Genomic DNA, 23607 nt, shown 5'->3' with positions numbered 1-23607 from the left:
TTTTCACATTTAAGAGCCAGGCCATCATCTCCCTCCCACGACTCTGGTTCTGATACGAGTGGCCAATCAGGACATGGAGCATCTTTTTTAGGACAGGCCCACGCAAAACAAAGAAAACCATATCACTGGAAGAAGGGCCTTCCAAACATAAAAGATGTAGGAGAGGTCAGCGAAGACGACAGCTTCACCCGGAGCGGGAGGAGGAGACATCGGTAATCAACCTCTCTGATAAGACCTTGTCTGAGGCCTGCTCATCAGCTTTGGGTAAGGGACTGAGTTTTGTGCCCACCACAAACGCTAATGACTTTGAGACCTTCATTGACTTAGAAATCTAAGGCTGAAAGAATGTTTCCACTCTAACACGTATAATGGTCCCCTTACTAATGTCCAGTCTGTGGATCCTGCCCCTCCCCCTGACATTGACTCTGATCCTCCCCCGGCCCCTCTCAGTGGTCCTTTCAAGAAGAAATCCACATTTATTCCTTACAAAAATCGCAATGCCTCACTAGATACTTACTGCCGGTTGGTGGAGAAAGATGTGAAGAATTTATTAAAAAAGAAAAAGGAATACAAAGTGTACAATAATTTGTCTAAAATGGAACGGGATGCATTATTGGACCGCTATTGTGTTGCAAAATGTCAATGATTATGTATCTGAAATGAGTAGACAGCTTAATGAGACCACCTTCTATGAGAAGCTGCCATCTGATCCCACTTTAAGGTTTAAGTCTCATTTTAAGGTTAATCACCCTGTGATTCCAGTCAAATACACCCTTCCAAGGATACATAAGGGTCTAACTACTCCTCTCATTGGTAGAGCCTCACAGAGAACATCTCTGCATATGTGGATCATTTTATCAAATCAGAGGTTACGAGTTTGCCCTCTTATATAAGGGATTCTATAGACTTCATTAAATCTTTTGGGAATATGACTGACTCATCTGTGTTTGCCACCTTTGATGTCACGAGCCTGTATACTAATATACCTCATGAGGGTGGACTTGAGGCGCTCCAGTATTTTCTTAGACAACGCCCACCTGCATCCAAACCTATACAGAATGTATATTGGATTTAGCAGACATGGTATTGACTCATAACTATTTTCGTTTTCAGAAGGATTTTTATTTGCAGTTGAAAGGAACAGCAATGGGCAGAAAGATGGCGCCAAACTATGCATGTCTATATATGGGTTTTTTCGAACACAATTATGTGCTGAACCCTGTGAATCCTTTTTTCTCCAATATGTTATTATATAGACGGCATATTGATGACATCTTTGTGATTATGGATTGCAGTGTGGAGGAATTGACAGAGTTTCACAATTATTTAAATTCCTGTTAAGGCCATCTTAAGTTTACATTGGAATTTAATAGGGAGCGTTTAAGCTTCCTTGATGTACAAGTTTACAAAAGGGACAGTACTATTCAAACTGACTTGTTTCGCAAGCCCACAGACCGTAATTCCCTCCTAAGAGGTGATAGTTTTCACCCACAGCCCAGACCTTTCTAACAGGTTCCTCAGTAGAGGTTATAAAAAAGAGTGGGTGGATGCTGCTAGTGAGCGGTTTGACCAGGTAACACAAAGTGATTGCCTGCGCCCCAAAAATAAGAATACCTGTAACAACCCTCCTATGTGTTGTACCAAGTACTCTCCACTGGGCTCACAGTTTAGAGGTGCCATTCAAAAACACTGGCACATTATCCAGTCTGATCCAAGGTTGAAAAAAGCTTTTCCAGAAAAAACAAGACTTGTGTTTAAACGCTCTCCCAACTTGAGGGACAGCCTGGTGAAATCAGATCTGGGTACTCAGAGTGTTTCCAATTTCCCAGTAGTACCAGATGGTAACTATAGGTGTGGTAACTGTATGCAATGTACATACACAAAAAAATGCAAGGTTTTTAGTCATCCTCACACCGGGCCGGGATATATCCATACGTGGTGCGATTACATGTAGCACAACGCATGTGGTATATCTTATTCGGTGCCCCTGTGGGTTGGCATATGTAGGCAAGACATCCCGGGCTCTGCGCACCAGGATTACTGAACACAGGAGTATAAGAACAGGTGATGAACGTAATCCTGTTGCTGCTCATTTTAAAAAGGCTGGTCATAATCTTAATAATTTGCGATAGATATGTTGGTGTTGAGAAGGTTGAAAAGCCACCCAGAGGTGGAGATCTCGAAAGGTTACTTCTCCAACGTGAGACCTATTGGATTTATCTCCTCAATACCATGTCTCCTGATGGTCTAAATGAGGAATTTGATATTAAGCCTTTCCTCTAGTAGTTGTTTAGCTTATTTTTGTTCCCTCATAGGGACATAGATTTATTCTGGGCTAGCCCTCTCTCTATACCCAGTCAGTGGTCTAGGGGTAGTTTACCTGGTGCCTTGTGCAGAAGATCTCTGGTTCAAACCTTACCAGGGACACCAACACAACAAAAACCCTATCATGGATAGGGTTTATATACATGGACAGGGCCTATATACATTATCTCACCATTTATGACTTTTAACTGTTCTTATTGTTGGTTTTTCAGAAATGTATTTACTGGCTATTAGTGTCTAAAATGTTTAATTAAATGTGAAAAGTCTATTTTCTGCCCATGCATTGAACACTCCCCAGAGGGGTGTAGACATTTTTTTTTTGTCCCTGGGATTGGAGTAGGGTGTTTTTTGCTCCTCCTGACTCCCATGTGTTGTACATCATCATTAGTCAATGTTTGTGTATATATATGATGCTTTTGTCTGTCATTATAATATTTGCCTGATGAAGACCTAGAAGGTCGAAACGTTGCAAAAATAAAAAGAGAGTTTCTTGGAGCTTGAGAACAGTCTGCAGACTTCTTCTTTTTCTTGATTCTTCCTTGATGTCCAGCACCTGGCCTAAAGACAGGCGTGGGATGTGCACACAACCTTCTCACTCTTTCAGCACATAAACGAACACAAACAAAGTTGATTCAGACAATATGGAGCATCACAAAACCCAGTACTGTTTTTTTTATTTATAAAAATTGTAACTTCCTGTTAATTTAGCTATTTTTATTAAGAAGAACCTGGACTGGATCAATGGATCCGGATCTTCAAATAGTCAAATCAGCAGGAAGTTGACATTTTTATTAAAAAACAAACAGTACTGGGTTTGGTGATGTTGTATATTGTCTGAATCGGCTTTGTTTGCGTTCATTTATGTGCTAAAAGAGTGACTTGAGAGCTGTTCTAATCAATGGAACAATTATTTTTGATTTCTTGTCCACCTTTGGAGCTACATCATGGCATGGTAAATACACAACCCAAACCTCTACCAAAGTAGTCTTGCCCTTTACGGTTAGGAATAAGGTTAGGTTTAGACATAGTTTACTGAGGTTAAGGTTAGGAATAAGGTTAGGTTTAGACATAGTTTACTGAGGTTAAGGTTAGGAATAAGGTTAGGTTTAGACATAGTTTTACTGAGGTTAAAGTTAGGAATAAGGTTAGGTTTAGACATAGTTTACTGAGGTTAAGGTTAGGAATAAGGTTAGGTTTAGACATAGTTTACTGAGGTTAAGGTTAGGAATAAGGTTAGGTTTAGACATAGTTTTACTGAGGTTAAGGTTAAGAATAAGGTTAGGTTTAGACATAGTTTACTGAGGTTAAGGTTAGGAATAAGGTTAGGTTTAGACATAGTTTTACTGAGGTTAAGGTTAGGAATAAGGTTAGGTTTAGACATAGTTTTACTGAGGTTAAGGTTAAGAATAAGGTTAGGTTTAGACATAGTTTACTGAGGTTAAGGTTAGGAATAAGGTTAGGTTTAGACATAGTTTTACTGAGGTTAAGGTTAGGAATAAGGTTAGGTTTAGACATAGTTTACTGAGGTTAAGGTTATGAATAAGGTTAGGTTTAGACATAGTTTTACTGAGGTTAAGGTTAGGAATAAGGTTAGGTTTAGACATAGTTTACTGAGGTTACGTTTAGGAATAAGGTTAGGTTTAGACATAGTTTACTGAGGTTAAGGTTATGAATAAGGTTAGGTTTAGACATAGCTTTACTGAGGTTAAGGTTAGGAATAAGGTTAGGTTTAGACATAGTTTTACTGAGGTTAAGGTTAGGAATAAGGTTAGGTTTAGACATAGTTTACTGAGGTTAAGTTTAGGAATAAGGTTAGGTTTAGACATAGTTTTACTGAGGTTAAGTTTAGGAATAAGGTTAGGTTTAGACATAGTTTACTGAGGTTAAAGTTAGGAATAAGGTTAGGTTTAGACATAGTTTACTGAGGTTAAGTTTAGGAATAAGGTTAGGTTTAGGCATAGTTTTACTGAGTTTAAAGTTAGTAATAAGGTTAGGTTTAGACATAGTTTACTGAGGTTAAGTTTAGGAATAAGGTTAGGTTTAGACATAGTTTACTGAGGTTAAAGTTAGGAATAAGGTTAGGTTTAGACATAGTTTACTGAGGTTAAGTTTAGGAATAAGGTTAGGTTTAGACATAGTTTTACTGAGTTTAAAGTTAGTAATAAGGTTAGGTTTAGACATAGTTTACTGAGGTTAAGTTTAGGAATAAGGTTAGGTTTAGACATAGTTCTACTGAGGTTAAGGTTAGGAATAAGGTTAGGTTTAGACATAGTTTTACTGAGGTTAAGGTTAGGAATAAGGTTAGGTTTAGACATAGTTTACTGAGGTTAAGGTTAGGAATAAGGTTAGGTTTAGACATAGTTTTACTGAGGTTAAGGTTAGGAATAAGGTTAGGTTTAGACAGTTTACTGAGGTTAAGGTTAGGAATAAGGTTAGGTTTAGACATAGTTTTACTGAGGTTAAAGTTAGGAATAAGGTTAGGTTTAGACATAGTTTACTGAGGTTACGTTTAGGAATAAGGTTAGGTTTAGACATAGTTTTACTGAGGTTAAAGTTAGGAATAAGGTTAGGTTTAGACATAGTTTACTGAGGTTACGTTTAGGAATAAGGTTAGGTTTAGACATAGTTTACTGAGGTTAAGGTTAGGAATAAGGTTAGGTTTAGACATAGTTTACTGAGGTTAAGGTTAGGAATAAGGTTAGGTTTAGACATAGTTTACTGAGGTTAAGGTTAGGAATAAGGTTAGGTTTAGACATAGTTTTACTGAGGTTAAGGTTAGGAATAAGGTTAGGTTTAGACATAGTTTACTGAGGTTAAGGTTAGGAATAAGGTTAGGTTTAAACATAGTTTACTGAGGTTAAGGTTAGGAATAAGGTTAGGTTTAGACATAGTTTACTGAGGTTAAGGTTAGGAATAAGGTTAGGTTTAGACATAGTTTACTGAGGTTAAGGTTAGGAATAAGGTTAGGTTTAGACATAGTTTACTGAGGTTAAGGTTAGGAATAAGGTTAGGTTTAGACATAGTTTACTGAGGTTAAGGTTAGGAATAAGGTTAGGTTTAGACATAGTTTACTGAGGTTAAGTTTAGGAATAAGGTTAGGTTTAGACATAGTTTACTGAGGTTAAGGTTAGGAATAAGGTTAGGTTTAGACATAGTTTACTGAGGTTACGTTTAGGAATAAGGTTAGGTTTAGACATAGTTTTACTGAGGTTAAGGTTAGGAATAAGGTTAGGTTTAGACATAGTTTACTGAGGTTACGTTTAGGAATAAGGTTAGGTTTAGACATAGTTTACTGAGGTTACGTTTAGGAATAAGGTTAGGTTTAGACATAGTTTACTGAGGTTAAGGTTAGGAATAAGGTTAGGTTTAGACATAGTTTACTGAGGTTAAGGTTAGGAATAAGGTTAGGTTTAGACATAGTTTACTGAGGTTAAGGTTAGGAGGAATAAGGTTAGGTTTAGACATAGTTTACTGAGGTTAAGGTTAGGAATAAGGTTAGGTTTAGACATAGTTTACTGAGGTTAAGTTTAGGAATAAGGTTAGGTTTAGACATAGTTTACTGAGGTTAAGGTTAGGAGGAATAAGGTTAGGTTTAGACATAGTTTACTGAGGTTAAGGTTAGGAATAAGGTTAGGTTTAGACATAGTTTACTGAGGTTAAGGTTAGGAATAAGGTTAGGTTTAGACATAGTTTTACTGAGGTTAAGGTTAGGAATAAGGTTAGGTTTAGACATAGTTTACTGAGGTTACGTTTAGGAATAAGGTTAGGTTTAGACATAGTTTACTGAGGTTACGTTTAGGAATAAGGTTAGGTTTAGACATAGTTTACTGAGGTTAAGGTTAGGAATAAGGTTAGGTTTAGACATAGTTTACTGAGGTTAAGGTTAGGAATAAGGTTAGGTTTAGACATAGTTTACTGAGGTTAAGGTTAGGAATAAGGTTAGGTTTAGACATAGTTTACTGAGGTTAAGTTTAGGAATAAGGTTAGGTTTAGACATAGTTTTACTGAGGTTAAGGTTAGGAATAAGGTTAGGTTTAGACATAGTTTACTGAGGTTACGTTTAGGAATAAGGTTAGGTTTAGACATAGTTTACTGAGGTTACGTTTAGGAATAAGGTTAGGTTTAGACATAGTTTACTGAGGTTAAGGTTAGGAATAAGGTTAGGTTTAGACATAGTTTACTGAGGTTAAGGTTAGGAATAAGGTTAGGGTTAGACATAGTTTTACTGAGGTTAAGGTTAGGAATAAGGTTAGGTTTAGACATAGTTTACTGAGGTTAAGGTTAGGAATAAGGTTAGGTTTAGACATAGTTTACTGAGGTTAAGGTTAGGAATAAGGTTAGGTTTAGACATAGTTTTACTGAGGTTAAGTTTAGGAATAAGGTTAGGTTTAAACATAGTTTACTGAGGTTAAGTTTAGGAATAAGGTTAGGTTTAGACATAGTTTACTGAGGTTAAGGTTAGGAGGAATAAGGTTAGGTTTAGACATAGTTTACTGAGGTTAAGGTTAGGAATAAGGTTAGGTTTAGACATAGTTTACTGAGGTTAAGGTTAGGAATAAGGTTAGGTTTAGACATAGTTTACTGAGGTTAAGGTTAGGAATAAGGTTAGGTTTAGACATAGTTTACTGAGGTTAAGGTTAGGAATAAGGTTAGGTTTAGACATAGTTTTACTGAGGTTAAGGTTAGGAATAAGGTTAGGTTTAGACATAGTTTACTGAGGTTAAGTTTAGGAATAAGGTTAGGTTTAGACATAGTTTACTGAGGTTAAGGTTATGAATAAGGTTAGGTTTAGACATAGCTTTACTGAGGTTAAGGTTAGGAATAAGGTTAGGTTTAGACATAGTTTTACTGAGGTTAAGGTTAGGAATAAGGTTAGGTTTAGACAGTTTTACTGAGGTTAAGGTTAGGAATAAGGTTAGGTTTAGACATAGTTTACTGAGGTTAAGTTTAGGAATAAGGTTAGGTTTAGACATAGTTTACTGAGGTTAAGTTTAGGAATAAGGTTAGGTTTAGACATAGTTTTACTGAGGTTAAGGTTAGGAATAAGGTTAGGTTTAGACATAGTTTTACTGAGGTTAAGTTTAGGAATAAGGTTAGGTTTAGACATAGTTTTACTGAGTTTAAAGTTAGTAATAAGGTTAGGTTTAGACATAGTTTACTGAGGTTAAGTTTAGGAATAAGGTTAGGTTTAGACATAGTTTACTGAGGTTAAAGTTAGGAATAAGGTTAGGTTTAGACATAGTTTACTGAGGTTAAGTTTAGGAATAAGGTTAGGTTTAGACATAGTTTTACTGAGTTTAAAGTTAGTAATAAGGTTAGGTTTAGACATAGTTTACTGAGGTTAAGTTTAGGAATAAGGTTAGGTTTAGACATAGTTCTACTGAGGTTAAGGTTAGGAATAAGGTTAGGTTTAGACATAGTTTTACTGAGGTTAAGGTTAGGAATAAGGTTAGGTTTAGACATAGTTTACTGAGGTTAAGGTTAGGAATAAGGTTAGGTTTAGACATAGTTTTACTGAGGTTAAGGTTAGGAATAAGGTTAGGTTTAGACAGTTTACTGAGGTTAAGTTAGAAATAAGGTTAGGTTTAGACAGTTTACTGAGGTTAAGGTTAGGAATAAGGTTAGGTTTAGACATAGTTTTACTGAGGTTAAAGTTAGGAATAAGGTTAGGTTTAGACATAGTTTACTGAGGTTAAGGTTAGGAATAAGGTTAGGTTTAGACATAGTTTTACTGAGGTTAAAGTTAGGAATAAGGTTAGGTTTAGACATAGTTTACTGAGGTTACGTTTAGGAATAAGGTTAGGTTTAGACATAGTTTACTGAGGTTAAGGTTAGGAATAAGGTTAGGTTTAGACATAGTTTACTGAGGTTAAGGTTAGGAATAAGGTTAGGTTTAGACATAGTTTACTGAGGTTAAGGTTAGGAATAAGGTTAGGTTTAGACATAGTTTTACTGAGGTTAAGGTTAGGAATAAGGTTAGGTTTAGACATAGTTTACTGAGGTTAAGGTTAGGAATAAGGTTAGGTTTAAACATAGTTTACTGAGGTTAAGGTTAGGAATAAGGTTAGGTTTAGACATAGTTTACTGAGGTTACGTTTAGGAATAAGGTTAGGTTTAGACATAGTTTACTGAGGTTAAGGTTAGGAATAAGGTTAGGTTTAGACATAGTTTACTGAGGTTAAGGTTAGGAATAAGGTTAGGTTTAGACATAGTTTTACTGAGGTTAAGGTTAGGAATAAGGTTAGGTTTAGACATAGTTTACTGAGGTTAAGGTTAGGAATAAGGTTAGGTTTAGACATAGTTTACTGAGGTTAAGGTTAGGAATAAGGTTAGGTTTAGACAGTTTACTGAGGTTAAGGTTAGGAATAAGGTTAGGTTTAGACATAGTTTTACTGAGGTTAAGTTTAGGAATAAGGTTAGGTTTAAACATAGTTTACTGAGGTTAAGTTTAGGAATAAGGTTAGGTTTAGACATAGTTTACTGAGGTTAAGGTTAGGAGGAATAAGGTTAGGTTTAGACATAGTTTACTGAGGTTAAGGTTAGGAATAAGGTTAGGTTTAGACATAGTTTACTGAGGTTAAGGTTAGGAATAAGGTTAGGTTTAGACATAGTTTACTGAGGTTACGTTTAGGAATAAGGTTAGGTTTAGACATAGTTTACTGAGGTTACGTTTAGGAATAAGGTTAGGTTTAGACATAGTTTACTGAGGTTAAGGTTAGGAATAAGGTTAGGTTTAGACATAGTTTACTGAGGTTAAGGTTAGGAATAAGGTTAGGTTTAGACATAGTTTACTGAGGTTAAGGTTAGGAATAAGGTTAGGTTTAAACATAGTTTACTGAGGTTACGTTTAGGAATAAGGTTAGGTTTAGACATAGTTTACTGAGGTTACGTTTAGGAATAAGGTTAGGTTTAGACATAGTTTACTGAGGTTAAGGTTAGGAATAAGGTTAGGTTTAGACATAGTTTACTGAGGTTAAGGTTAGGAATAAGGTTAGGTTTAGACATAGTTTTACTGAGGTTAAGGTTAGGAATAAGGTTAGGTTTAGACATAGTTTACTGAGGTTAAGGTTAGGAATAAGGTTAGGTTTAGACATAGTTTACTGAGGTTAAGGTTAGGAATAAGGTTAGGTTTAGACAGTTTACTGAGGTTAAGGTTAGGAATAAGGTTAGGTTTAGACATAGTTTTACTGAGGTTAAGTTTAGGAATAAGGTTAGGTTTAAACATAGTTTACTGAGGTTAAGTTTAGGAATAAGGTTAGGTTTAGACATAGTTTACTGAGGTTAAGGTTAGGAGGAATAAGGTTAGGTTTAGACATAGTTTACTGAGGTTAAGGTTAGGAATAAGGTTAGGTTTAGACATAGTTTACTGAGGTTAAGGTTAGGAATAAGGTTAGGTTTAGACATAGTTTACTGAGGTTAAGGTTAGGAATAAGGTTAGGTTTAGACATAGTTTACTGAGGTTAAGGTTAGGAATAAGGTTAGGTTTAGACATAGTTTTACTGAGGTTAAGGTTAGGAATAAGGTTAGGTTTAGACATAGTTTACTGAGGTTAAGTTTAGGAATAAGGTTAGGTTTAGACATAGTTTACTGAGGTTAAAGTTAGGAATAAGGTTAGGTTTAGACATAGTTTACTGAGGTTAAGGTTAGGAATAAGGTTAGGTTTAGACATAGTTTACTGAGGTTAAGTTTAGGAATAAGGTTAGGTTTAGACATAGTTTACTGAGGTTAAAGTTAGGAATAAGGTTAGGTTTAGACATAGTTTACTGAGGTTAAGTTTAGGAATAAGGTTAGGTTTAGACATAGTTTACTGAGGTTAAGGTTAGGAATAAGGTTAGGTTTAGACATAGTTTACTGAGGTTAAGGTTAGGAATAAGGTTAGGTTTAGACATAGTTTACTGAGGTTAAGTTTAGGAATAAGGTTAGGTTTAGACATAGTTTACTGAGGTTAAAGTTAGGAATAAGGTTAGGTTTAGACATAGTTTACTGAGGTTAAGTTTAGGAATAAGGTTAGGTTTAGATATAGTTTACTGAGGTTAAGGTTAGGAATAAGGTTAGGTTTAGACATAGTTTTACTGAGGTTAAGGTTAGGAATAAGGTTAGGTTTAGACATAGTTTACTGAGGTTACGTTTAGGAATAAGGTTAGGTTTAGACATAGTTTACTGAGGTTAAGGTTAGGAATAAGGTTAGGTTTAGACATAGTTCTACTGAGGTTAAGGTTAGGAATAAGGTTAGGTTTAGACATAGTTTACTGAGGTTAAGGTTAGGAATAAGGTTAGGTTTAGACATAGTTTTACTGAGGTTAAGGTTAGGAATAAGGTTAGGTTTAGACATAGTTTACTGAGGTTAAGGTTAGGAATAAGGTTAGGTTTAGACATAGTTTTACTGAGGTTAAGGTTAGGAATAAGGTTAGGTTTAGACAGTTTACTGAGGTTAAGTTAGAAATAAGGTTAGGTTTAGACAGTTTACTGAGGTTAAGGTTAGGAATAAGGTTAGGTTTAGACATAGTTTTACTGAGGTTAAAGTTAGGAATAAGGTTAGGTTTAGACATAGTTTACTGAGGTTAAGGTTAGGAATAAGGTTAGGTTTAGACATAGTTTTACTGAGGTTAAAGTTAGGAATAAGGTTAGGTTTAGACATAGTTTACTGAGGTTACGTTTAGGAATAAGGTTAGGTTTAGACATAGTTTACTGAGGTTAAGGTTAGGAATAAGGTTAGGTTTAGACATAGTTTACTGAGGTTAAGGTTAGGAATAAGGTTAGGTTTAGACATAGTTTACTGAGGTTAAGGTTAGGAATAAGGTTAGGTTTAGACATAGTTTTACTGAGGTTAAGGTTAGGAATAAGGTTAGGTTTAGACATAGTTTACTGAGGTTAAGGTTAGGAATAAGGTTAGGTTTAAACATAGTTTACTGAGGTTAAGGTTAGGAATAAGGTTAGGTTTAGACATAGTTTACTGAGGTTACGTTTAGGAATAAGGTTAGGTTTAGACATAGTTTACTGAGGTTAAGGTTAGGAATAAGGTTAGGTTTAGACATAGTTTACTGAGGTTAAGGTTAGGAATAAGGTTAGGTTTAGACATAGTTTTACTGAGGTTAAGGTTAGGAATAAGGTTAGGTTTAGACATAGTTTACTGAGGTTAAGGTTAGGAATAAGGTTAGGTTTAGACATAGTTTACTGAGGTTAAGGTTAGGAATAAGGTTAGGTTTAGACAGTTTACTGAGGTTAAGGTTAGGAATAAGGTTAGGTTTAGACATAGTTTTACTGAGGTTAAGTTTAGGAATAAGGTTAGGTTTAAACATAGTTTACTGAGGTTAAGTTTAGGAATAAGGTTAGGTTTAGACATAGTTTACTGAGGTTAAGGTTAGGAGGAATAAGGTTAGGTTTAGACATAGTTTACTGAGGTTAAGGTTAGGAATAAGGTTAGGTTTAGACATAGTTTACTGAGGTTAAGGTTAGGAATAAGGTTAGGTTTAGACATAGTTTACTGAGGTTACGTTTAGGAATAAGGTTAGGTTTAGACATAGTTTACTGAGGTTACGTTTAGGAATAAGGTTAGGTTTAGACATAGTTTACTGAGGTTAAGGTTAGGAATAAGGTTAGGTTTAGACATAGTTTACTGAGGTTAAGGTTAGGAATAAGGTTAGGTTTAGACATAGTTTACTGAGGTTAAGGTTAGGAATAAGGTTAGGTTTAAACATAGTTTACTGAGGTTACGTTTAGGAATAAGGTTAGGTTTAGACATAGTTTACTGAGGTTACGTTTAGGAATAAGGTTAGGTTTAGACATAGTTTACTGAGGTTAAGGTTAGGAATAAGGTTAGGTTTAGACATAGTTTACTGAGGTTAAGGTTAGGAATAAGGTTAGGTTTAGACATAGTTTTACTGAGGTTAAGGTTAGGAATAAGGTTAGGTTTAGACATAGTTTACTGAGGTTAAGGTTAGGAATAAGGTTAGGTTTAGACATAGTTTACTGAGGTTAAGGTTAGGAATAAGGTTAGGTTTAGACAGTTTACTGAGGTTAAGGTTAGGAATAAGGTTAGGTTTAGACATAGTTTTACTGAGGTTAAGTTTAGGAATAAGGTTAGGTTTAAACATAGTTTACTGAGGTTAAGTTTAGGAATAAGGTTAGGTTTAGACATAGTTTACTGAGGTTAAGGTTAGGAGGAATAAGGTTAGGTTTAGACATAGTTTACTGAGGTTAAGGTTAGGAATAAGGTTAGGTTTAGACATAGTTTACTGAGGTTAAGGTTAGGAATAAGGTTAGGTTTAGACATAGTTTACTGAGGTTAAGGTTAGGAATAAGGTTAGGTTTAGACATAGTTTACTGAGGTTAAGGTTAGGAATAAGGTTAGGTTTAGACATAGTTTTACTGAGGTTAAGGTTAGGAATAAGGTTAGGTTTAGACATAGTTTACTGAGGTTAAGTTTAGGAATAAGGTTAGGTTTAGACATAGTTTACTGAGGTTAAAGTTAGGAATAAGGTTAGGTTTAGACATAGTTTACTGAGGTTAAGGTTAGGAATAAGGTTAGGTTTAGACATAGTTTACTGAGGTTAAGTTTAGGAATAAGGTTAGGTTTAGACATAGTTTACTGAGGTTAAAGTTAGGAATAAGGTTAGGTTTAGACATAGTTTACTGAGGTTAAGTTTAGGAATAAGGTTAGGTTTAGACATAGTTTACTGAGGTTAAGGTTAGGAATAAGGTTAGGTTTAGACATAGTTTACTGAGGTTAAGGTTAGGAATAAGGTTAGGTTTAGACATAGTTTACTGAGGTTAAGTTTAGGAATAAGGTTAGGTTTAGACATAGTTTACTGAGGTTAAAGTTAGGAATAAGGTTAGGTTTAGACATAGTTTACTGAGGTTAAGTTTAGGAATAAGGTTAGGTTTAGATATAGTTTACTGAGGTTAAGGTTAGGAATAAGGTTAGGTTTAGACATAGTTTTACTGAGGTTAAGGTTAGGAATAAGGTTAGGTTTAGACATAGTTTACTGAGGTTACGTTTAGGAATAAGGTTAGGTTTAGACATAGTTTACTGAGGTTAAGGTTAGGAATAAGGTTAGGTTTAGACATAGTTCTACTGAGGTTAAGGTTAGGAATAAGGTTAGGTTTAGACATAGTTTACTGAGGTTAAGGTTAGGAATAAGGTTAGGTTTAGACATAGTTTTACTGAGGTTAAGGTTAGGAATAAGGTTAGGTTTAGACATAGTTTTACTGAGGTTAAGGTTAGGAATAAGGTTAGGTTTAGACATAGTTTACTGAGGTTACGTTTAGGAATAAGGTTAGGTTTAGACATAGTTTACTGAGGTTACGTTTAGGAATAAGGTTAGGTTTAGACATAGTTTACTGAGGTTAAGGTTAGGAATAAGGTTAGGTTTAGACATAGTTTACTGAGGTTAAGGTTAGGAATAAGGTTAGGTTTAGACATAGTTTACTGAGGTTAAGGTTAGGAATAAGGTTAGGTTTAGACATAGTTTACTGAGGTTAAGTTTAGGAATAAGGTTAGGTTTAGACATAGTTTTACTGAGGTTAAGGTTAGGAATAAGGTTAGGTTTAGACATAGTTTACTGAGGTTACGTTTAGGAATAAGGTTAGGTTTAGACATAGTTTACTGAGGTTACGTTTAGGAATAAGGTTAGGTTTAGACATAGTTTACTGAGGTTAAGGTTAGGAATAAGGTTAGGTTTAGACATAGTTTACTGAGGTTAAGGTTAGGAATAAGGTTAGGGTTAGACATAGTTTTACTGAGGTTAAGGTTAGGAATAAGGTTAGGTTTAGACATAGTTTACTGAGGTTAAGGTTAGGAATAAGGTTAGGTTTAGACATAGTTTACTGAGGTTAAGGTTAGGAATAAGGTTAGGTTTAGACATAGTTTACTGAGGTTAAGGTTAGGAATAAGGTTAGGTTTAGACATAGTTTTACTGAGGTTAAGTTTAGGAATAAGGTTAGGTTTAAACATAGTTTACTGAGGTTAAGTTTAGGAATAAGGTTAGGTTTAGACATAGTTTACTGAGGTTAAGGTTAGGAGGAATAAGGTTAGGTTTAGACATAGTTTACTGAGGTTAAGGTTAGGAATAAGGTTAGGTTTAGACATAGTTTACTGAGGTTAAGGTTAGGAATAAGGTTAGGTTTAGACATAGTTTACTGAGGTTAAGGTTAGGAATAAGGTTAGGTTTAGACATAGTTTACTGAGGTTAAGGTTAGGAATAAGGTTAGGTTTAGACATAGTTTTACTGAGGTTAAGGTTAGGAATAAGGTTAGGTTTAGACATAGTTTACTGAGGTTACGTTTAGGAATAAGGTTAGGTTTAGACATAGTTTACTGAGGTTAAGTTTAGGAATAAGGTTAGGTTTAGACATAGCTTTACTGAGGTTAAGGTTAGGAATAAGGTTAGGTTTAGACATAGTTTTACTGAGGTTAAGGTTAGGAATAAGGTTAGGTTTAGACATAGTTTTACTGAGGTTAAGGTTAGGAATAAGGTTAGGTTTAGACATAGTTTACTGAGGTTACGTTTAGGAATAAGGTTAGGTTTAGACATAGTTTACTGAGGTTAAGTTTAGGAATAAGGTTAGGTTTAGACATAGTTTTACTGAGGTTAAGGTTAGGAATAAGGTTAGGTTTAGACATAGTTTTACTGAGGTTAAGTTTAGGAATAAGGTTAGGTTTAGACATAGTTTTACTGAGTTTAAAGTTAGTAATAAGGTTAGGTTTAGACATAGTTTACTGAGGTTAAGTTTAGGAATAAGGTTAGGTTTAGACATAGTTTACTGAGGTTAAAGTTAGGAATAAGGTTAGGTTTAGACATAGTTTACTGAGGTTAAGTTTAGGAATAAGGTTAGGTTTAGACATAGTTTTACTGAGTTTAAAGTTAGTAATAAGGTTAGGTTTAGACATAGTTTACTGAGGTTAAGTTTAGGAATAAGGTTAGGTTTAGACATAGTTCTACTGAGGTTAAGGTTAGGAATAAGGTTAGGTTTAGACATAGTTTTACTGAGGTTAAGGTTAGGAATAAGGTTAGGTTTAGACATAGTTTACTGAGGTTAAGGTTAGGAATAAGGTTAGGTTTAGACATAGTTTTACTGAGGTTAAGGTTAGGAATAAGGTTAGGTTTAGACAGTTTACTGAGGTTAAGTTAGAAATAAGGTTAGGTTTAGACAGTTTACTGAGGTTAAGGTTAGGAATAAGGTTAGGTTTAGACATAGTTTTACTGAGGTTAAAGTTAGGAATAAGGTTAGGTTTAGACATAGTTTACTGAGGTTACGTTTAGGAATAAGGTTAGGTTTAGACATAGTTTTACTGAGGTTAAAGTTAGGAATAAGGTTAGGTTTAGACATAGTTTACTGAGGTTACGTTTAGGAATAAGGTTAGGTTTAGACATAGTTTACTGAGGTTAAGGTTAGGAATAAGGTTAGGTTTAGACATAGTTTACTGAGGTTAAGGTTAGGAATAAGGTTAGGTTTAGACATAGTTTACTGAGGTTAAGGTTAGGAATAAGGTTAGGTTTAGACATAGTTTTACTGAGGTTAAGGTTAGGAATAAGGTTAGGTTTAGACATAGTTTACTGAGGTTAAGGTTAGGAATAAGGTTAGGTTTAAACATAGTTTACTGAGGTTAAGGTTAGGAATAAGGTTAGGTTTAGACATAGTTTACTGAGGTTAAGGTTAGGAATAAGGTTAGGTTTAGACATAGTTTACTGAGGTTAAGGTTAGGAATAAGGTTAGGTTTAGACATAGTTTACTGAGGTTAAGTTTAGGAATAAGGTTAGGTTTAGACATAGTTTACTGAGGTTAAGGTTAGGAATAAGGTTAGGTTTAGACATAGTTTACTGAGGTTACGTTTAGGAATAAGGTTAGGTTTAGACATAGTTTTACTGAGGTTAAGGTTAGGAATAAGGTTAGGTTTAGACATAGTTTACTGAGGTTACGTTTAGGAATAAGGTTAGGTTTAGACATAGTTTACTGAGGTTACGTTTAGGAATAAGGTTAGGTTTAGACATAGTTTACTGAGGTTAAGGTTAGGAATAAGGTTAGGTTTAGACATAGTTTACTGAGGTTAAGGTTAGGAATAAGGTTAGGTTTAGACATAGTTTACTGAGGTTAAGGTTAGGAGGAATAAGGTTAGGTTTAGACATAGTTTACTGAGGTTAAGGTTAGGAATAAGGTTAGGTTTAGACATAGTTTACTGAGGTTAAGTTTAGGAATAAGGTTAGGTTTAGACATAGTTTACTGAGGTTAAGGTTAGGAGGAATAAGGTTAGGTTTAGACATAGTTTACTGAGGTTAAGGTTAGGAATAAGGTTAGGTTTAGACATAGTTTACTGAGGTTAAGGTTAGGAATAAGGTTAGGTTTAGACATAGTTTTACTGAGGTTAAGGTTAGGAATAAGGTTAGGTTTAGACATAGTTTACTGAGGTTACGTTTAGGAATAAGGTTAGGTTTAGACATAGTTTACTGAGGTTACGTTTAGGAATAAGGTTAGGTTTAGACATAGTTTACTGAGGTTAAGGTTAGGAATAAGGTTAGGTTTAGACATAGTTTACTGAGGTTAAGGTTAGGAATAAGGTTAGGTTTAGACATAGTTTACTGAGGTTAAGGTTAGGAATAAGGTTAGGTTTAGACATAGTTTACTGAGGTTAAGTTTAGGAATAAGGTTAGGTTTAGACATAGTTTTACTGAGGTTAAGGTTAGGAATAAGGTTAGGTTTAGACATAGTTTACTGAGGTTACGTTTAGGAATAAGGTTAGGTTTAGACATAGTTTACTGAGGTTACGTTTAGGAATAAGGTTAGGTTTAGACATAGTTTACTGAGGTTAAGGTTAGGAATAAGGTTAGGTTTAGACATAGTTTACTGAGGTTAAGGTTAGGAATAAGGTTAGGTTTAGACATAGTTTTACTGAGGTTAAGGTTAGGAATAAGGTTAGGTTTAGACATAGTTTACTGAGGTTAAGGTTAGGAATAAGGTTAGGTTTAGACATAGTTTACTGAGGTTAAGGTTAGGAATAAGGTTAGGTTTAGACAGTTTACTGAGGTTAAGGTTAGGAATAAGGTTAGGTTTAGACATAGTTTTACTGAGGTTAAGTTTAGGAATAAGGTTAGGTTTAAACATAGTTTACTGAGGTTAAGTTTAGGAATAAGGTTAGGTTTAGACATAGTTTACTGAGGTTAAGGTTAGGAGGAATAAGGTTAGGTTTAGACATAGTTTACTGAGGTTAAGGTTAGGAATAAGGTTAGGTTTAGACATAGTTTACTGAGGTTAAGGTTAGGAATAAGGTTAGGTTTAGACATAGTTTACTGAGGTTAAGGTTAGGAATAAGGTTAGGTTTAGACATAGTTTACTGAGGTTAAGGTTAGGAATAAGGTTAGGTTTAGACATAGTTTTACTGAGGTTAAGGTTAGGAATAAGGTTAGGTTTAGACATAGTTTACTGAGGTTAAGTTTAGGAATAAGGTTAGGTTTAGACATAGTTTACTGAGGTTAAAGTTAGGAATAAGGTTAGGTTTAGACATAGTTTACTGAGGTTAAGGTTAGGAATAAGGTTAGGTTTAGACATAGTTTACTGAGGTTAAGTTTAGGAATAAGGTTAGGTTTAGACATAGTTTACTGAGGTTAAAGTTAGGAATAAGGTTAGGTTTAGACATAGTTTACTGAGGTTAAGTTTAGGAATAAGGTTAGGTTTAGACATAGTTTACTGAGGTTAAGGTTAGGAATAAGGTTAGGTTTAGACATAGTTTACTGAGGTTAAGGTTAGGAATAAGGTTAGGTTTAGACATAGTTTACTGAGGTTAAGTTTAGGAATAAGGTTAGGTTTAGACATAGTTTACTGAGGTTAAAGTTAGGAATAAGGTTAGGTTTAGACATAGTTTACTGAGGTTAAGTTTAGGAATAAGGTTAGGTTTAGACATAGTTTACTGAGGTTAAGGTTAGGAATAAGGTTAGGTTTAGACATAGTTTTACTGAGGTTAAGGTTAGGAATAAGGTTAGGTTTAGACATAGTTTACTGAGGTTACGTTTAGGAATAAGGTTAGGTTTAGACATAGTTTACTGAGGTTAAGGTTAGGAATAAGGTTAGGTTTAGACATAGTTCTACTGAGGTTAAGGTTAGGAATAAGGTTAGGTTTAGACATAGTTTACTGAGGTTAAGGTTAGGAATAAGGTTAGGTTTAGACATAGTTTTACTGAGGTTAAGGTTAGGAATAAGGTTAGGTTTAGACATAGTTTTACTGAGGTTAAGGTTAGGAATAAGGTTAGGTTTAGACATAGTTTTACTGAGGTTAAGTTTAGGAATAAGGTTAGGTTTAGACATAGTTTACTGAGGTTAGGTTTAGGAATAAGGTTAGGTTTAGACATAGTTTACTGAGGTTACGTTTAGAAACATGGGGGGTGGGGGCACAGCAGCATTCTGGATAAGCCGATTGGTCAATGCCTACATACAGATCTCACCTGATTGGCTACGACTGCGTCTTGTGGGTCATCTGGTTCTGCAGCAGCCAATAAGGCTTGTAGTGACAAGAGGACCGTCCTCAATGTCATCGCTGCCGCCCTGAGGAGACATTGAACACATTTAGGACCAAACTTTTTAGGACAAATTTTGTGCCATGTGTATAAACGTGTGTATAAACATGTGTATAAACATGTGTATAAACATGTGTATAAACTAGGGATGTGAAAAGAAATTGAGTTTCGACTCGATTTTCGACTCGTGCTCGTCTCAAAAAAATAAAATCTAATTTTTTTTTTCATAATATATAATTTATATATATATATATATATATATATATATATTATTTATTTAATTTTTTTGTAATGGCTTTTTCAAAAACATTAACACATTGACTGCCAGAATTATTTCATAATTTTTTAGCCAGTGCCAGAGTTTTTCATTGGAAAAAAAAAAGTACTCAGGAGCCGAAATACAGACTTTTTAAGTTTTAAGTTAACAAGGAAGTGGATAGGAGTCTAGATCTTCAACTAATCATATCTCCTTGGTCTTTGGGTGAAATTTTTTTTTCACGTAGATCTACGCGATTGGCACGTGGCGGCTTTAAAGCGGTTCGCGTAGATCTACGTGATTGGCAGTCAATGTGAATATAAACGTTTTTCCAGTTCAAAATGTAAAAAAGTATCAAATATTTTCTAAATGAGAGGAACGGTGTCTGTCTGTGTTTATCCGGTCTGCATGCGCGTCATGTGTGCGTTGGCTAGTCCTGCTTGAGCCCGCTTGGAAATGTCAGCATAAGAGTGAGATGTGGGATAAAACAGTGTTAATGAAACGGCAGCATAATAAGAGTGAGATGTGGGATAAAACAGTGTTAATGAAATGGCAGCATAATAAGAGTGACATGTGAGATAAAACAGTGCTAATGAAATGGCAGCATAATAAGAGTGAGATGTGAGATAAAACAGTGTTAATGAAACGGCAGCATAATAAGAGTGAGGTGTGAGATAAAACAGTGTTAATGAAATGGCAGCATAATAAGAGTGAGATGTGAGATAAAACAGTGTTAATGAAATGGCAGCATAATAAGAGTGAGGTGTGAGATAAAACAGTGTTAATGAAATGGCAGCATAATAAGAGTGAGGTGTGAGATAAAACAGTGCCAATGCAGATTGTGCAACACAAAGAATGCGTATCACTCGTCGTCAACATCAGTGATGTCAAATCACATTAAGGCGACACCCGGTGCCACGCCCCTTCACACAAGCAAAACACAATGGCAGACTTCACCGTGAAACCTCTCCATTGTGATGACCGGCGGGCAGAAAAGATCACTGATTTGACAGCAAAGACGATAGCCTAAGATATGATGCCTACTATCAGCATTGTGGAGGGGAAAGGCTTCTGTGAGCTGATGGCATTTCCAGAATACACCGTGCCCTGTTGTCAAACAATAACCGAATGTACGCTGAGGTAACCGGAACGATCGCCCAAAAACACACTCGCCCACATTTTAGAAGTAGAAGTACCTTGTGGCGCCCGTTCCCAGGTCGCCGGATTTGATCCGGGGCGACCGTCTTTTAGGGCGAGCACCTCGCTGAGGTTCCCAAACGCTCCGTAAGATGTTATAAAAGTTTATATGAGGCCATATAGCTACATATTGTTGAACGTGTTGTGTTGTGACTATTATTATTTGGCATCGGGACGGAGAGCTCAGTCTGACATTATTCTAATTTGTCAAACGTCAGCCTCGTTAGTTAGGCTGTAGCCTAAGGATTAAACAAGTTTTCTGTGTTTAATAAACACATGTTTACAAAATAAAGTCTCATTTGTTATTATCATTAGGGCTTTGATGCAAATTCTAAAACATGATGGGTGCAGCTGCAGAAGTTGTGGCTCTTAAAGGAAAGCTCAGCTCTCTGCTGCTAAATAAATAGAAGAAAAATCGATCGACAAATCGATTATTGCCCTCGACGCGTCGACTCGCAAAAAGAAAGAGCGAGACAGAGAGAGAGACAGAGAGAAAGAGAGAGACAGAGAGAGAGAGAGACAGAGAGAAAGAGAGAGACAGACCGATGTGCCCCGATTTTTTTATCATCAGTCTGTCTCATAGATTGTGGAAAACAATAAACCCCGACGTTTGATCAACAGCAAAATATAGATGAATACATTTGACAACATACAGCCAACATCCCAAAATTATGAGTCTTACTATCCAGCAAACAATAGAAAGTAATAACTGCAAACAAATTAAAAGTTTAGGCTATCAATTTCATACAAAAGTAGAGAGAAGCTGTGACCTCACCTCTCTGATGGACAGGAAGTTTATTTCAGCAGGTAGAATGTGACAGTTTGACATTGTTTGAGCTGTTTTTGGTTCCAGCTCCTGGTTTAAATTAATTGCCTTCACCTGTTATGCTGCTGCGTAACAGGGTAGATCCCCGCCAGGCCAGGTTGACCTCTACCTACAGTCAGTGACCTCTACCTACAGTCAGTGACCTCTACCAACAGTCAGTGACCTCTACCTACAGTCAGTGACCTCTACCTACAGGCAGTGACCTCTACCTACAGTCAGTGACCTCTACCTACAGGCAGTGACCTCTACCTACAGTCAGTGACCTCTACCTACAGTCAGTCAAGTCCAGGGCTGAATGTGACATATATTGAGACCAATAGCCTATGACTTTGTACAAATATTGGTAATTTGCCAATACATAATTTTATGAAATAAATGGGTTGTATTTCACAGATAGTTACACTATACTTGTACTATATTACAATTCAATCATCCTTAACCTTCAAGTTAAATTTATTATTTCCGTGGACTTAAAAATCATCATTTTATTTGATGGCCTTCTTGCCCTAAAACAATTGACAACATCAAAGGCCAAGTGAACCTAAAATGACCACACACACACACACACACACACACACACACACACACACACACACACACACACACACACACACACACACACACACACACACACACACACACACACACACACACACACACACACACACACACACACACACACACACACACACACACACAAGTTAATGATATTTCATTAAAATAAACTCACCACTGGTCTTTCAGGATGTCCAGACAGATGGCTCCTGTCACTGAGCTGATGTTTGGATGCCAGATCTTAGTAATAAACCTCACCTGTAATTACATTATCATTTCTGTATTACATGACTAATACTTTAATACATTACTAATACTAATACCACATCTTAGTAATACACCTATCATTTCTGTATTAGATGTAGCACTAATGTATACTAAGCTATTAATGGATTGATTGATTGATTGCTTTATTAACAGTACAGGTAGTAACAGTCAAAGGTTATGATAAAAGGATAACACTAAAAGCCCCAGGGACTCGTTGGGGGGTGGGGGGGTACTATCGAGGTGTTCAAGGAGTTAAACTGTCTGACACGTGCACTGTGTGTGTGTGTGTGTGTGTGTGTGTGTGTGTGTGTGTGTGTGTGTGTGTGTGTGTGTGTGTGTGTGTGTGTGTGTGTGTGTGTGTGTGTGTGTGTGTGTGCGCGCGCTGCGCTGCGTTGCTCAGGAGCGCAGCTGGCTGTCGGAGAAAAACACTGAATTGACATATGAAAATGTACGGATTGTAATGTGTAACTTTATTTAATATCAGATTCGCCCCCGATCTAGGCTGGGGTAGACACGCCCCCCCCCCCCCCCCCGATACTCGTGAGGGTTGTTTTTTAGCCCGATTATCTCGTAGTGTATGGCCACCTTTAGTGGAGATGACACTGAACGAGGGCTCAGAATACTGACCTTAGGTGGATTGAATGGATACGTCTCTGGAATCTTTATTTCTAGTTGATATCGACCCTCTGAAAAGAAAAGATTCACCAGATTACTGAACAATCACCGGAATTTAGATTTTAAACTCTGATCGTCTCTCGCTTGGCTTATCGCCATGTTCTCTGGGAGAAGTGGTGTTAGTGTTCCGTGTAGACATATTGTTAGTGGGAATGAAAACATAGTCGCACCACCGGAAGTGAAAGCTGAAGGCAGACCAAAACCCTTTCATTACCCTTTCATTACAACAAACTTTCATTACACCTGGGTAAAACTGAATCCATCCTCTTTGGGTCCAGTCCTAACCTTAGCAAGGCAGAGAGTTTCACGATCAAAGTGGGTGATGATGTCATCAAAAGAAAGGATGAAAATTACCTACCTGGGCTCCATCTTGGAGGCAAACCTCTCTGGTAACAAAAACGCCGAAAAAGTGATCAAAAATGTCAACCAAACAACACGCTATTTGTGGAGGATTGATCGCCTAGTCAGTAAGAATACTCTGAAGATTCTTGCAGGGGCCCTCATTCAAGGTCATTATGATTATGCATGCACCTCATGGTATCACAACACCTCCAAGGCCTTAAAAACAAGGCTCCAAACATCCCAAAACAAACTAGTAAGGCTACTTCTTGGCCTCAATCACAGAACCCATCTAACCCCTGCTCATTTTGCTAGGATTGGATGGCTTAGGGTTGAGGACAGAGTACAGCAACTTGCTATGGGCCTGGTCTTCAAGATACACCACAACATTGGGATCCCCCTGTATTTGTCAAAATACTTCCAAAATGTTAATGCAGTCCATGATCATAACACCAGAGGCAGCTCCACAAATCATGTTCAACCCAGATTTGGCTCAACAAAGGGAATGAACTTGTTCTCATGCTATTCAACAAAAATGTGGAATGCCCTACCAAAAGGAGTAAAGGAGTGTAAAACCCTACTCACTTTCAAAACTGCCCTAAAGATACACCTTCAGGAGGCTGCAATTCGAAAATGGCCCCTGTCTAAGTCTTAACCTACCCC

At 36.1% G+C, this 23607-nt stretch overlaps 1 protein-coding gene across 1 annotated transcript in view; it reads right to left on the bottom strand.

Annotated features, from left to right (window-relative positions):
• Nucleotides 1-23607, bottom strand: part of LOC308076253 (ubiquitin-conjugating enzyme E2 K-like) — a 34457-nt gene that overhangs the window by 2621 nt on the left and 8229 nt on the right. The window contains exons 3-5 of the mRNA XM_080416464.1: nucleotides 22558-22616; nucleotides 21839-21921; nucleotides 18758-18857 (exon numbers count right to left, since the gene is read on the bottom strand). Of these exons, the coding sequence (XP_080272590.1) occupies nucleotides 18758-18857; nucleotides 21839-21921; nucleotides 22558-22616 (242 nt within the window). The remainder of the gene's footprint in view (nucleotides 1-18757; nucleotides 18858-21838; nucleotides 21922-22557; nucleotides 22617-23607) is intronic.

Source organism: Gymnoscopelus braueri, assembly GCF_963280865.1.
Source record: "Gymnoscopelus braueri genome assembly, chromosome: 20".
NCBI lineage: Eukaryota > Metazoa > Chordata > Actinopteri > Myctophiformes > Myctophidae > Gymnoscopelus > Gymnoscopelus braueri.
This window is presented reverse-complemented; position numbering and strand designations above follow the sequence as displayed.